This window comes from Rhinichthys klamathensis, unplaced genomic scaffold (genome assembly GCF_029890125.1).
Source record: "Rhinichthys klamathensis goyatoka isolate OS25496 unplaced genomic scaffold, OSU_Roscu_1.1 h1tg001300l_1, whole genome shotgun sequence".
Classification (NCBI taxonomy): domain Eukaryota; kingdom Metazoa; phylum Chordata; class Actinopteri; order Cypriniformes; family Leuciscidae; genus Rhinichthys; species Rhinichthys klamathensis.
This window is the reverse complement of record NW_026607419.1, coordinates 36,720-51,206: the sequence shown is the minus strand read 5'-3', so window position 1 is coordinate 51,206 and position 14,487 is coordinate 36,720. Positions and strand designations below refer to the sequence as shown.

Below are 14,487 nucleotides of genomic sequence, written 5' to 3'. Positions count from 1 at the left end.
CTTTAGTAAGTTTAGTCCACATTTTCTGAAGAGACTCGATCACTTTATATGTTGAAAATATTTAATTTAGGCTTTTATTCACAAATAAACATTGATCAGCGAACATAAACAAAAGCTCAACCGTACTTGCTTGATGCGCGAGAACGAACCTCATTGGTTCTTGTTGAAGCTCAAACGTGATGCGTAACACGAGAATGAACCTCATTGGTTCTTGCTGAAGCTCAAACGTGATGCGTAACACGAGAATGAACCTCATTGGTTCTTGTTGAAGCTCAAACGTGATGCGTAACACGAGAATGAACCTCATTGGTTCTTGCTGAAGCTCAAACGTGATGCGTAACACGAGAATGAACCTCATTGGTTCTTGTTGAAGCTCAAACGTGATGCGTAACACGAGAATGAACCTCATTGGTTCTTGCTGAAGCTCAAACGTGATGCGTAACACGAGAATGAACCTCATTGGTTCTTGCTGAAGCTCAAACGTGATGCGTAACACGAGAATGAACCTCATTGGTTCTTGTTGAAGCTCAAACGTGATGCGTAACACGAGAATGAACCTCATTGGTTCTTGCTGAAGCTCAAACGTGATGCGTAACACGAGAATGAACCTCATTGGTTCTTGAGAAGCTCAAACGTGATGCGTAAAACGAGAATGAACCTCATTGGTTCTTGAGAAGCTCAAACGTGATGCGTAACACGAGAATGAACCTCATTGGTTCTTGCTGAAGCTCAAACGTGATGCGTAACACGAGAATGAACCTCATTGGTTCTTGTTGAAGCTCAAACGTGATGCGTAACACGAGAATGAACCTCATTGGTTCTTGCTGAAGCTCAAACGTGATGCGTAACACGAGAATGAACCTCATTGGTTCTTGTTGAAGCTCAAACGTGATGCGTAACACGAGAATGAACCTCATTGGTTCTTGCTGAAGCTCAAACGTGATGCGTAACACGAGAATGAACCTCATTGGTTCTTGAGAAGCTCAAACGTGATGCGTAACACGAGAATGAACCTCATTGGTTCTTGTTGAAGCTCAAACGTGATGCGTAACACGAGAATGAACCTCATTGGTTCTTGCTGAAGCTCAAACGTGATGCGTAACACGAGAATGAACCTCATTGGTTCTTGTTGAAGCTCAAACGTGATGCGTAACACGAGAATGAACCTCATTGGTTCTTGCTGAAGCTCAAACGTGATGCGTAACACGAGAATGAACCTCATTGGTTCTTGAGAAGCTCAAACGTGATGCGTAACACGAGAATGAACCTCATTGGTTCTTGCTGAAGCTCAAACGTGATGCGTAACACGAGAATGAACCTCATTGGTTCTTGAGAAGCTCAAACGTGATGCGTAACACGAGAATGAACCTCATTGGTTCTTGAGAAGCTCAAACGTGATGCGTAACACGAGAATGAACCTCATTGGTTCTTGAGAAGCTCAAACGTGATGCGTAAAACGAGAATGATCCTCATTGGTTCTTGTTGAAGCTCAAACGTGATGCGTAACACGAGAATGAACCTCATTGGTTCTTGCTGAAGCTCAAACGTGATGCGTAACACGAGAATGAACCTCATTGGTTCTTGTTGAAGCTCAAACGTGATGCGTAACACGAGAATGAACCTCATTGGTTCTTGCTGAAGCTCAAACGTGATGCGTAACACGAGAATGATCCTCATTGGTTCTTGCTGAAGCTCAAACGTGATGCGTAACACGAGAATGAACCTCATTGGTTCTTGCTGAAGCTCAAACGTGATGCGTAACACGAGAATGAACCTCATTGGTTCTTGTTGAAGCTCAAACGTGATGCGTAACACGAGAATGAACCTCATTGGTTCTTGCTGAAGCTCAAACGTGATGCGTAACACGAGAATGAACCTCATTGGTTCTTGCTGAAGCTCAAACGTGATGCGTAACACGAGAATGATCCTCATTGGTTCTTGCTGAAGCTCAAACGTGATGCGTAACACGAGAATGAACCTCATTGGTTCTTGCTGAAGCTCAAACGTGATGCGTAACACGAGAATGAACCTCATTGGTTCTTGCATGTCAAGCTAGCATGCTTGAGCTTCTGTTTACCTTATCTGATGTGTGGGTTGATTAATGTCCATATGTGAATAAAAGCCTAAATTAAACCTGTTCATCATATGAAGTGATCAAGTCAGAACATTTGGACTGAACCGCTCAATTCATATGGATTAGTTTTACGATCTCTTTATAAACTTTTGGAAGTGACAAACTGGAATTTGCATTGCTGTCAATGGAGGGACAGACATTTCTCAGATTTCATTAAAACATCTTCATTTGCGTTTCGAAGATGAACGAAAGTCTTACAGGTTTGGAACGACATGAGGGCGAGTAAATGAGGACAGAATTTACATTTTTGGGTGACCTATCCCTTTAAAACAATGATAAACTATTAACCAGTGGGATAAGAAAAATACAAATTTTACAGTGTCCTTGTTGCATATGTTACATGTACTTAGCATAGTAATAGTAAAAACAAAAATATTGTTTAAAATATGCGCAGTGCTTTGAATCTAACACACCTGTTGTCTCCTCAGATCTGTCCTCGTACCCTCATTACCTGCGGGATCTCTTACACACTCAGGTGTGTCAGGCTCACCTGCGGGGTCGAGGTCTGTGTGAGGCCGAGAGCGGGGTGGGAGCTGACCTTTCACCTCCCGTGGGGTCACCGGGGTCACCGTCAGACACGCTCTGCTCCAGCACGTACAGCTTGGACGAGAGACACCCGTTGCTTCGGGACCTCGGGCGTCACGGTGACTCGCCCGCCGCAGAACTCACCGCCAAGATCCTCAGCGTTCTTCAGGGAGGGGAGGAGCTACTGTTGGCCCGCCTACACAGGGCGGGGCATCGATTAGGCCACTCCCCCTGTTGCTTGGAATCATATTCCGAGACATTCGAAGACACGCCTTGTAAGGACTGTGGAGGCGGAGTCTGTCTTCCGCCGGAGTATTCCGTTCGTAGAAAACCGTCAGACGTGGTTTCGTCTGGCATCGTGTCTCTCGACGAGGAAGACGTGGAGGAAGAAGAGCGAGAGGAACAGTGACGTCTCTCAGTCCGACGTGACGTGCATGTTTATATTCGGACTCCGCCCAATAATTAGCATTTTGCTCCGGGCGTCACTTGCTCTCGTTGTTTGAACTCGTGTTTCTTCGTTATCCACTTTGAACGCGAGACTGAATCTTTGATTCTCAGGCTCACGGGAAAAAAATGCATCTTGACGAACTGAAAATAAAATTCGCAAAAAAAGGAGGAACATAAGACTGACGTCAAACTAATTATCGCTGCATGTATTGCAAGTGCCGAACTGAACTTAAAATCATAAATGTTTGGATCTGGACGTCCAGTTGTTTAGCACGGTTTGTGGATTTGGCTGTTGTGTAACCTGCTCCTTATGTGACGTCAGGCCCCATTGCATTCTGGGTCTTGATCACATGACGCCTGTTCCCTGGTCCCCAGTTGCATCTTTTGGGCATGGCTTGCTGATTACGTCAAACTCACTATCTGATCTGTCACTGTCGCTTATGAAGGCGACGCACGAATGCAGAATGTTTATACCGTGACAGAAAGATGTATTTCAAAACATAGAATGCGTAAGAATATTGACGATTAAATTATGCTTTTTTTCTATTTTTATTATTATTTGGTAACACTTTATTTTACAGTGTCATTGTTACATATGTTACTATAGTAATAACAGTAAATTATGCATAATTACATGCAACTAACCCTAACCCTATAGTAAGTACATGTTGTTAATTAATATCACTCAGTACTTAAATATATAATTACAGTGTACTAACGACACCTTAAAATAAAGTGTAACCCTTTATTTTACAGTATCCTTGTTACATATAGCAATAACAGTAAATGATGCATGATTACATGCAACTAACCCTCAACCAAACCCTAACCCTATGGCATTAATTAATAATCAGTACTTAATACTTTATAATTAACTGTAACAAGGACACCTTCAAATAAAGTGCAATCTATTATTATTATTATTATATCAAATTTGATTCATATTCTTGAATGGAATGTTTGCTTTTTCACCGTTTGGTTTTATTTTTAAAAGCATTAATTGTCTTAAGACGAACATAATGAATGTTTAGGAGTCGATCCAGTGTTGTTGAATCGATGTGAGTTTCGCCGTTTGAAGGACTTTCTGAGAGTTGCTCTATTTTTGTACTGTGGTTTTTGCGGTGAATTGCCTATTTGGACTAAGTAACGCTGTGGTTTGTTCACAAGATGCTTGTTGATTGCTTTCTTTCTTTCATTCTCTTTCCATCTCTGAATTATCACTGTGTGATATTGTCTACATCAGGAAAAAAATAATAATAATAATGTGAAAAAGAAACAAATGGCCCTTTTTCTTTATTTGTCTCTGGAGAGGGAGCTTGTGTGCTTTATAATTTTGTTACCGTCGTTCGTCCTCTTTGTGTTCGATAAATGTCAAGCACTCTCTCTTTTTCTATAAGGGCCACTTTTATTCTCAGACGTTCGCTTGTTACCATGGAGATCCATGATTCACAAAGAAATTATGGCTATAGTCAATCAGACAATTCTGACAATCTAATTAGCCCACTCACACACACACACACACACACACACACACACACACACACACACACACACACACACACACACACACACACACACACACACACACACACACACACACACACTCACTCACTCACTCACTCACTCACTCACTCACTCACACACACACTCTCTCAGACACAGAGTATCACAGCAAAGATGCATGTTTCTTGCACTCCTGCCGTGTGTGTGCGTGTGTGTGTGTGTGTTATCCACTGAAGAGAGAAGATCATACAAGTTTACAACGGCATAAGGGTGAGAAAATTACAGAATACATTTTTTGGGGGGGAAATTATTTCTTTGTCTTAAATTCATTCTTAAAAAGATGGGCGAGTGACAATCAAAGATCTGGCATCAATCCTCTCTCACTGAATATATCTTTTACAGTTGCTGTAAATGATGTTCAAATGCACCATCTAAAACTCATGACATCACTTCCCCCCCCACGCCCAGCCACTTCCTGTCTTATGCCACTGAGTGTTCCATAGCAACAGCAAGAAAAGCACAACACAGGCACAGCACTTCCTGTAATTCTTCATGCACACATGTAGAGTTTCCATAGCAACAGCAGAGGACACAGCTGCTCATTTTGCAGACAAGAATAGTACCGGGCAAGAAGGACGTCACGTGCACGTTTGTTTTAATGCTGATATTATACCACATTTCAGTGGCCTGAAATGATTATAGCTGATAGTTCAGCGTCTTGAAGCGTTTTTGTGCTCCAGACATGAATGATGATTCCTCAGATAATTAACATGAACTGACAATGAACAGCTGTGTTTTCATTACCTAACATTAACAAAGATCAATGATTATGTTAATGTTAATGCATTAACTAATGGGACCTTAGTGCTTACAAAGTGTTTCCAGTATAGTTTAAATTCATATTTTGAAATAATAATAATAATTATTTTTAAATATTGATATGTCAAGAAAACGTCTACGTTGCTATGCGGTTGCTAAGGGTGGTTAGAACACCATAGAGCGCAACAGTCGGTCCGTAAGTAAAAACTCTTTTTCACTTATTTCAACTTAGTTTTAAAATAATTGAGTTTAACAGTGGAATTTGTGGTGAAAAACTGAATTACCCATGATGCTGTACAAGATTCCACCAATCAGAGAGTCGAAACAAGCAAAAGGCGTAAAAAAAAAAGCTTTTTTTTTTTTACCCCTGCCCACTTCCATGAAGTGGATGACGTGAGCAGGTCGATCTCACTACTCTCTCAATACATATATATATATATATATATAATATAATATATTAATAATATATTTTAAGTGTATTGCAAAAAAAATTATATATATATATAGCATTTATACACTCACCTAAAAGATTATTAGGAACACCATACTAATACTGTGTTTGACCCCCTTTCGCCTTCAGAACTGCCTTAATTCTATGTGGCATTGATTCAACAAGGTGCTGAAAGCATTCTTTAGAAATGTTGGCCCATATTGATAGGATAGCATCTTGCAGTTGATGGAGATTTGTGGGATGCGCATCTTGTGACTATGGGGGCCATTTTAGTACAGTGAACTCATTGTCATGTTCAAGAAACCAATTTGAAATGATTCAAGCTTTGTGACATGGTGCATTATCCTGCTGGAAGTAGGCATCAGAGGATGGGTACATGGTGGCCATAAAGGGATGGACATGGTCAGAAACAATGCTCAGGTAGGCCGTGGCATTTAAACGATGCCCAATTGGCATTAAGGGGCCTAAAGTGTGCCAAGAAAACATCCCCCACACCATTACACCACCACCACCAGCCTGCACAGTGGTAACAAGGCATGATGGATCCATGTTCTCATTCTGTTTACGCCAAATTCTGACTCTACCATCTGAATCTCTTAACAGAAATCGAGACTCATTAGACCAGGCAACATTTTTCCAGTCTTCAACTGTCCAGTTTTGGTGAGCTCTTGCAAGTTGTAGCCTCTTTTTCCTATTTGTAGTGGAGATGAGTGGTACCCGGTGGGGTCTTCTGCTGTTGTAGCCCATCCGCCTCAAGGTTGTGCGTGTTGTGGCTTCACAAATGCTTTGCTGCATACCTCGGTTGTAACGAGTGGTTATTTCAGTCAAAGTTGCTCTTCTATCAGCTTGAGTCAGTCGGCCCATTCTCCTCTGACCTCTAGCATCAACAAGGCATTTTCGCCCACAGGACTGCCGCATACTGGATGTTTTTCCCTTTTCACACCATTCTTTGTAAACCCTAGAAATGGTTGTGCGTGAAAATCCCAGTAACTGAGCAGATTGTGAAATACTCAGACCGGCCCGTCTGGCACCAACAACCATGCCACGCTCAAAATTGCTTAAATCACCTTTCTTTCCCATTCTGACATTCAGTTTGGAGTTCAGGAGATTGTCTTGACCAGGACCACACCCCTAAATGCATTGAAGCAACTGCCATGTGATTGGTTGATTAGATAATTGCATTAATGAGAAATTGAACAGGTGTTCCTAATAATCCTTTAGGTGAGTGTATATTAGGGCTGTTTTCGACTAAGGATTTTCATAGTCGAATCTGATTCGTTAGATTTTGCCGTAGTCGACTGATAGTCGAACCTTTTTTTTTAGATAGCAGCTAGACGTTCGGTTGAATAACTGTTCGTCTGTTATAGGACAACTCGCTCTACGTTTATTTAAAATGAACAGCAAGACAACTAGAAGTGAATGTGCTTCCCATTAAATGAATCCTTAACAAAAAAAACAAACAAAAAAACGTTGCAATGAACGTGCTTTGTTTTAAATAAATCACACAGAGTAAACAAAACCTTAACAAAAAAACTTTGCAATGAACTTTGCAATTTAGACGCGCAAACTGCGTGCCGGTGCTGTGAGACGTACATGCTCGGGCAGATTCGGCTTGAAGTCGGTCATCCTCGGATGCGGCGTCGCGCGCGCTGTTACAAAAAAAAGCTGTGCACACAGCCAAGCGAAATGGGTCTTGCCGGTCTTGCGCACCCAACGCGTCATTTTTTGCCGTGCGCACCTTCGTGCTCGTGCGGACGCGTCGAGTATAAACAAGGCTTACCATGTCAGCGCGCGCTCTGATCAGTAAAGGGGGACAGACCTCTCCCGAATCATCTCCAGCATTCAGCCTCCGAGTCCGAAGCACCACTAACTCCGCCTCCATTTCCCTCGTAAGATGATATTAGTATTTAAACTCTATGATAAAAAATGTTTGTAAAAAATATTTTAATAGCACGGTTTTGGCGGTTATAGAGTTCTAATGACGGTGTTCAACTATAACCGTCGGTCTCATGGTTATAATAACCGTCACACCCCTATACATAACACTTCCCTACTATTCGACTATGAGGTTCATGGTCGAATCAGAGCTCTCCGAATTGGATCGTCGAATCCTCGACTATTAGAAGTCAGCCCTAGTGTATATAGTTCTTTCCCTCACTAAAGCCGTTAAGAAAGCTGTCTTGTTGTACCTTTGTATTTCTGTCTTGATTTTTACATACTTTTTATGATTCACCTCATATCTGATTGGCTTGATCCATGGCTTATAAGTCTTTAATGAAGACATTTTTGAAATCCGTATGAGAGAAATGAATGGGGAAAAAGTACTTCCGGAACCAGCGCCGCTGAAAAAGTAGACGGGCACTAATGCACTCTAGCAACCGCATAGCAACGCACTCAAAACTGTTTTGAACAGCATTATATGATTGTAGCGGCGAGGTTTGCTCTGGTCTTTTATGGGATGTAGTTTCTGGCTTCCAACGGGATCGATCAGGGGCGTCACTAGGATTTTCATTTTAGGGGGGCTAAGCCCCCAATATGATTTTTTTTTTTTTAAATTAAAAAATGTAACACTTTAGTTTAGGATCTAAAGATCACTATTAACCATTTTCATTACGATGCAAAGGCACGGTTTTATAAAAACTGTGGTCCCTAATGTGAGGTAGGGCAAATAAGGGGGTTCAGGGCCTCCCCGAGAAAATTTTGATTTCTCTGATCTATGTGCATTTTAAGATGTTCTGAAGGCCAAAAAACTTGGATAGTGGGCAGCTGATTATTTTTCTCTCCTCATCAGCATCACACTCTTTTTCTCTTTGTTTTTATCTTGCCCTGTCTCTTCCCCTCCTAAAGCTGAGCTTTGACTGATATAGGCTTTTCATTTTTGTCTGTCAGTGAAGAAAGTAAACATAGGGTCAATTGATAGGTTGATTTTGCCTGAATCATTTTCTCAGACGCGTTTATTTACTGAAAGCTACTAAAGGTAATTAAGTTTATTAAATGCATTCACAATATGTAGGCTACACATTTATTATTGATCTTATGCCTAATACAGGGCCGTAGACAGGGCTTTAGTCACAGAGGTCCTAAATTTGAGGTTGGTAGGGGGTTCAAATTTTTTATTTCTCTGATATGTGCATTTCAAGACGTTTGAAGACCAAAAAAGGATAAGAAATAGCTTTAAAACCATGTCAGTGGGCAGATTATTTGTCAATACCTGCTCTCTTCTCATCTCCATCACTCTTTCTTTTTTTCTCAGTCTCTTCGTCCCTTTCTCTTCCCCTCCTAAAGCTGAGCTTTTTTAATTTACTAAAGGCTACAATTTGTATTATATCCTCAATATGTACACATTCATTATTAATCTCTTGTGCCTAACATGCTGAAAACGGCTTTGTTAACGTTTCTTGTAAACTAATTATTACATTACATGAGTCACGTTACAGCCTATTTTCAGTTCAAAATGGCGAAATTAGACAAAACTATATTAGTTTGCCTGATTATTTTTTGTCATTCGTTTAACATTTATGACCTAAAAAAAGTAAAATATGAAATGTTAAGTTTAGCTACTTACATCTTATCTCGCACTTGACCGTACGCGTCGAGTCACACTGTTAAAATTCGCGCTCAGCAGCGTCTGTGAACATAAAGCCTGCCTACTTTGATTTGATTGGTCATCTCAAATATTCTGACAATGACGAGCAGTGACAGACCAATGAGGCTCAGATGAACACACATGAACACACACACACACACCCTGTCCTCTGTTTCTGACGTGCTCTCTGTCGGCGCCGCTGCGGATTGAAGATGAAGAACGCGCTGAATCTGATTATAACAAGACTGAAGCGAACACGAATTTGTGTAGCCTACATTAATCACAAATTTTTAGGGGGGCTAGGCAGAAGTTTAGGGGGGCTGAAGCCCCCCTAAAAAGGGCCTAGTGACGCCCCTGGGATCGATAGCATCTCCCTTTCACTGCAGGACTGGTTACGTAACGCACTCATTCAGCAACATTCGCCTACAGGCTCTTACAGTCTGATTATGAATCATCTCTTCGACTCCATTTTAAACACAACAAGTGTCTCTTACTGTTTTTCTGTTTCATCCTCCGTTCGCTCTTTCCCCCTCAGCGTTTCAACTTCAAACTCTTTAATCTCACTGTTTCTCCTGTGTACTGGTCGTCCTTCTCTCTCTCTCTCTCTCTCTCTCTCTCTCTCTCTCTCTCTCTCTCTCTCTCTCTCTCTCTCTCTCTCTCTCTCTCTCTCTCTCTCTCTCTCTCTCTCTCTCTGCAAAGATTAGCTCTTTTTTTAAGGTTAAATGTTATAAAAAGCGTCTTAAGTTTCGGTCACACCACGCTCTGATTGGCCGGATGCTTCCCATTGTGTTTTAGGCCTTCGTTTAACCTTCTCTGCGGTCACTTTCCCGCGGCCAGAGACGACTTTGAAGTGTGTGTGTGTGTGTGAGAGAGTTTAAATGTAGCCTATAAAAATAGACATTGACCTCCTGTCTGAAACCAGCAGTCAGGACGTCATTATGCACGAGATCTCTCTCTCTCTCTCTCTCTCTCTCTCTCTCTCTCTCTCTCTCTCTCTCTCTCTCTCTCTCTCTCTCTCTCTCTCTCTCTCTCTGTGTGTGTTCATTCTGGGGTCGGAGTGTGTTAAACATGCATTTGTCTCTCTGCTGTTACACTCTTAATTAGAGAGGTTCATGGGCTCCGAAGGGTTCGGTTCTGGAAATGACACTCGCTGGGGACGTGAAGTGTCAGTCAGCGTTTAATTAGACTGTTCATTCCCTTGATAATGAAGTGTGTGTGTGTGGGCGCACAGACACATTACAGGTCTAACCTTACGCTTTCATTTTCTTTTGTATGCCTTTCTATCTAATGAATATCAGACTGCTGCTTATTTTAATATCAAAGTGTTTGTTTTTGCATCTTGCTTGGGTTCTAAATAAAATCTATTAAAGTTGCTGTGTATTTTTACTGCTCAAAAATAATCTTACAAAACATCACCACTGAAACTGTATATTAATATTAGTTCATTATATTATGGTTTTGAACATGCTTAATAGTATAAAATTGCATAAAAATTGTGCATGTGATTCCTGTGCATTAAAGTTGTCTTTGTGCAAACACAGTAATGCACAGGAATCATACCATTTTGAAGAGCCAGCACAAAAGCAAAAATATGAGACATTGTGCTGTAGGTTTAAAGGACCGTTCACTCCACAAAACAATAACTGGTGTTGTGTACTTTCTCTTCTAAAGTGTTTGAAAACTCAGAAGTGAAGACCAGGAGACTCGGGTGTATCGTTTAAGCAGGGTTCTGTATTGCTGTTGCATTGCTGTAGTATTCTCAAGTCTGAGTCAGTATATATTGTAGTTTATATACCTTTCAAGGGGGAGGGATTACATAGAGGTGGAGACACTCTGAAACAAAGCATGTAAATGAAGCACAGGATTCAGCGCGTTACCGGAAATTCCCCAGCCCTTATCTCATCAGCATAACAGTGTCATGTATAGAGATGGTGATCCAATCAACCTGATTAGATCACTCAAACCTTAACATTAACATAGACTAAAGGCCCAGCTGTACTCTGAGAAGTGACAAAAGGTTAATGTCAGCAAGCAGGATTGCTTGCTTTAAATCTCATAATCTATGCCTCAAAGTGGAAAACACTGTGTACATTTTAAATACTATTGTATTGGAACCTAATTAAACATTTAATAAAATTTGTAACACTACACTGGTAACACTTTATTTTAAAGGTGACGTAGTTACAAGTTACTACAAGTACTTACTATAGGAAAAACGGTAAATTATACATACAGTTACTAACCCTATAAACCAAACCTGGTAGCACTTTATTTTACAGTACTGTTCCACATTTACATACTATAATTGCAATAACTGGGTAATAACTACTAACCCTGAACCTAACCTTAACCCATGTAGTTACCGTATATTACCAGTACTTTCTTACTTAAGTACACTGTAAGTGCGTGTAAGTACACATAATGTAAAATAAAGTGCAAACCCTAACCGTAACTCTATAGTAAGTACATGGAACGGACATAGTCGGTCCTACATTTGAGTTTGAATTTACTTTGCGACCATTAAAAAAACGTACATTCTATACAGTATGAAAACGGTAGCTTGAATGTAATGTGGACGTACTACATCCGCCATGTTGTCATGATCATGTGACCAACCAGCGTCAGTTGCGTCGCTTCACTGTCATTCATAATTCCTCTCCCGCGGCCACATGGGATAGTAAAGTGTCCATCGTATGCACACCTCAAAATCTCACCGGGAGAAGTCGCTCTTTCAGGGACTTTTCATCTACTGTTTTTCACATAGTATGCATTCAAACAAGTCTTTTGACGTAGGCTACTGTTTTTTGCATACTATAGTCTGTTTATTATAAGTGCGCACTGCAGTTTCTGCCGCTTCAAATACTCAACCCCTTTAAAGCAGGATGGATTCTGATTGGCTGTCAATGTTTTTATTGTAAAGCAGGATGGATTCTGATTGGCTGTCAATGTTTTTATTGTAAAGCAGAATGGATTCTGATTGGCGGTCAATGTTTTTATTGTTCATCAGCTGGAAAAATCGTACTGAAAGTGATTTCAATGATATCGTGTCTCTGTGCCGTTATTGTTATAGTTGTGTGGACTTTGCAATTCTTTTATATTTAGATCGATTTTTAGAACTGTATCTTTACCTTTATGGTTATTGTCCTTGGTGTGATCGGGCCTTAAGAGAAAATAATTTTATTAGATATTAGTTTTATCAACATGCTCAAAAAATGATAAAACAACTTGGGCATCATCAATTTGCCTACAGTTCTATTTTTTTATTTTTTTATTCAGGTCTAACATGACACTGACTGGATTCAATTGTAGTTGATAAATAATAATAAAATGTAATTTAACCCTTTCACTACAGAGGACGGCTAATCAAAATGTAATTTATTGTGTATGCATGGATTTTGATTGCAGTTGCACATCAACCTCTACAGGGAACACTAGTGCATCATCCTATACACTGCCACCAAGTGGAAAACCATTGTATGTGGAATTTTTTTTTCCCCTCCAAACCAAGATGGCGGATCAGAAATGCCAAGTTGCTCCGGAATATCGTTCATTTATTCAGGAGACTCTTGCATGCAGTTAAAAAAAATTGTCACATATAAGCATTGGTATATTTTCCAATTATTGATTTTAGATTGGGAGGAAATTGATTAATCATCTGTCCACTAAATTGGACATCATGCAGGACTGGCTATATTTCAGCTACAACTCATACGATTACCGTGACTGTTGTACTTGAAAATACTTCATCTGCAGTAACTTTTTGGGGTTTTAAATGTATTTGGGGTATTAGAATGTAATTTGCAGTTACGTCAAAAAAGTAATTGATTATGTAATGCATGTTACTTGTTATGCGTTACGTTACTCCTAACATCAAAAAGTAATCTGATTACGTAATGCATGTTTATTGTAATGCATTTACTCATGACTTCAAAAAAGTAATCTGATTACGTAATGATTTTTTTTGTACTGCATTACTTGTAACATCAAAAACTAAAGTCATCTGATTATGTAACGCATGTAACTTTTTATCAGTTACTCTAGTCGTAAATCGTAATATTAAAAAAGTAATCCGATTCTGTATTGCATGTTTCTTGAAATGCATCACTTTACTCGTAACACCAAAAAAGTAATCTGATTACATAATGCATGTTACTTGTAATACATTACTTTACTTGTGACATCAAAAAGTAATCTGATTACGTAATGCAAGTTACTTGTAATGTGTTACTTTACATGTTACATCCGAAAGTAATCTGATTATGTAACGCAAGTTACTTGTAATGTGTTACTTTACTTGTTACATCAAAAAAGTAGTCTGATTACGTAAAGTAGCACATTACAAGTAACATGCAATACGTAATCAGATTACTTTTTGATGTCACAAGTAAAGTAATGTATTACAAGTTACATGCATTATGTAATCAGATTACTTTTTTGGTGTTACGAGTAAAGTGATGCATTACAAGAAACATGCATTACAGAATCGGATTACTTTTTTAATATTACGATTTACAAGTAGAGTAACTCATAACAAGTAACATGGATTACGTAATCAGATTACTTTTTTAATGTCACAAGTAAAGTAATGTATACAAGTAACATGCGTTACATAATCAATTACTTTTTGATGTCACAAGTAAAGTAACACATTACAAGTAACATGCGTTACATAATCAGATTACTTTTTGATGTTACGAGTAAATTAAAGCATAACAAGTAACATGCATTACGTAATCAGATTACTTTTTTGATGTTACAAGTAAAGTAACACATTACAAGTAACATGCGTTACATAATCAGATTACTTTTTGATGTTACGAGTAAATTAACGCATAACAAGTAACATGCATTACGTAATCAATTACTTTTGTGATGTTACAAGTAATGCATGTTACTTGTTATGCGTTAATTTACTCTTAACATCATAAAAAGTAATCTGATCATGTAATGCATGTTTTTCCACCGCATGAAAACATCAATAGATCAGTGTAGATTTCAGTCTGAGGTTTTCTCAGAGAGGAG

At 39.4% G+C, this 14,487-nt stretch overlaps 1 protein-coding gene across 1 annotated transcript; it reads left to right on the top strand.

The window, feature by feature from the left end:
• Positions 1-2,516: 2,516 nt before the first annotated feature.
• Positions 2,517-3,254, top strand: fam131ab (family with sequence similarity 131 member Ab; the record flags this gene model as incomplete). The annotated part of the gene is made up of 1 exon (XM_056245075.1): positions 2,517-3,254. A coding segment is annotated over one exon (552 nt), but the record flags the coding sequence as incomplete, so codon positions are not given.
• Positions 3,255-14,487: the final 11,233 nt, after the last annotated feature.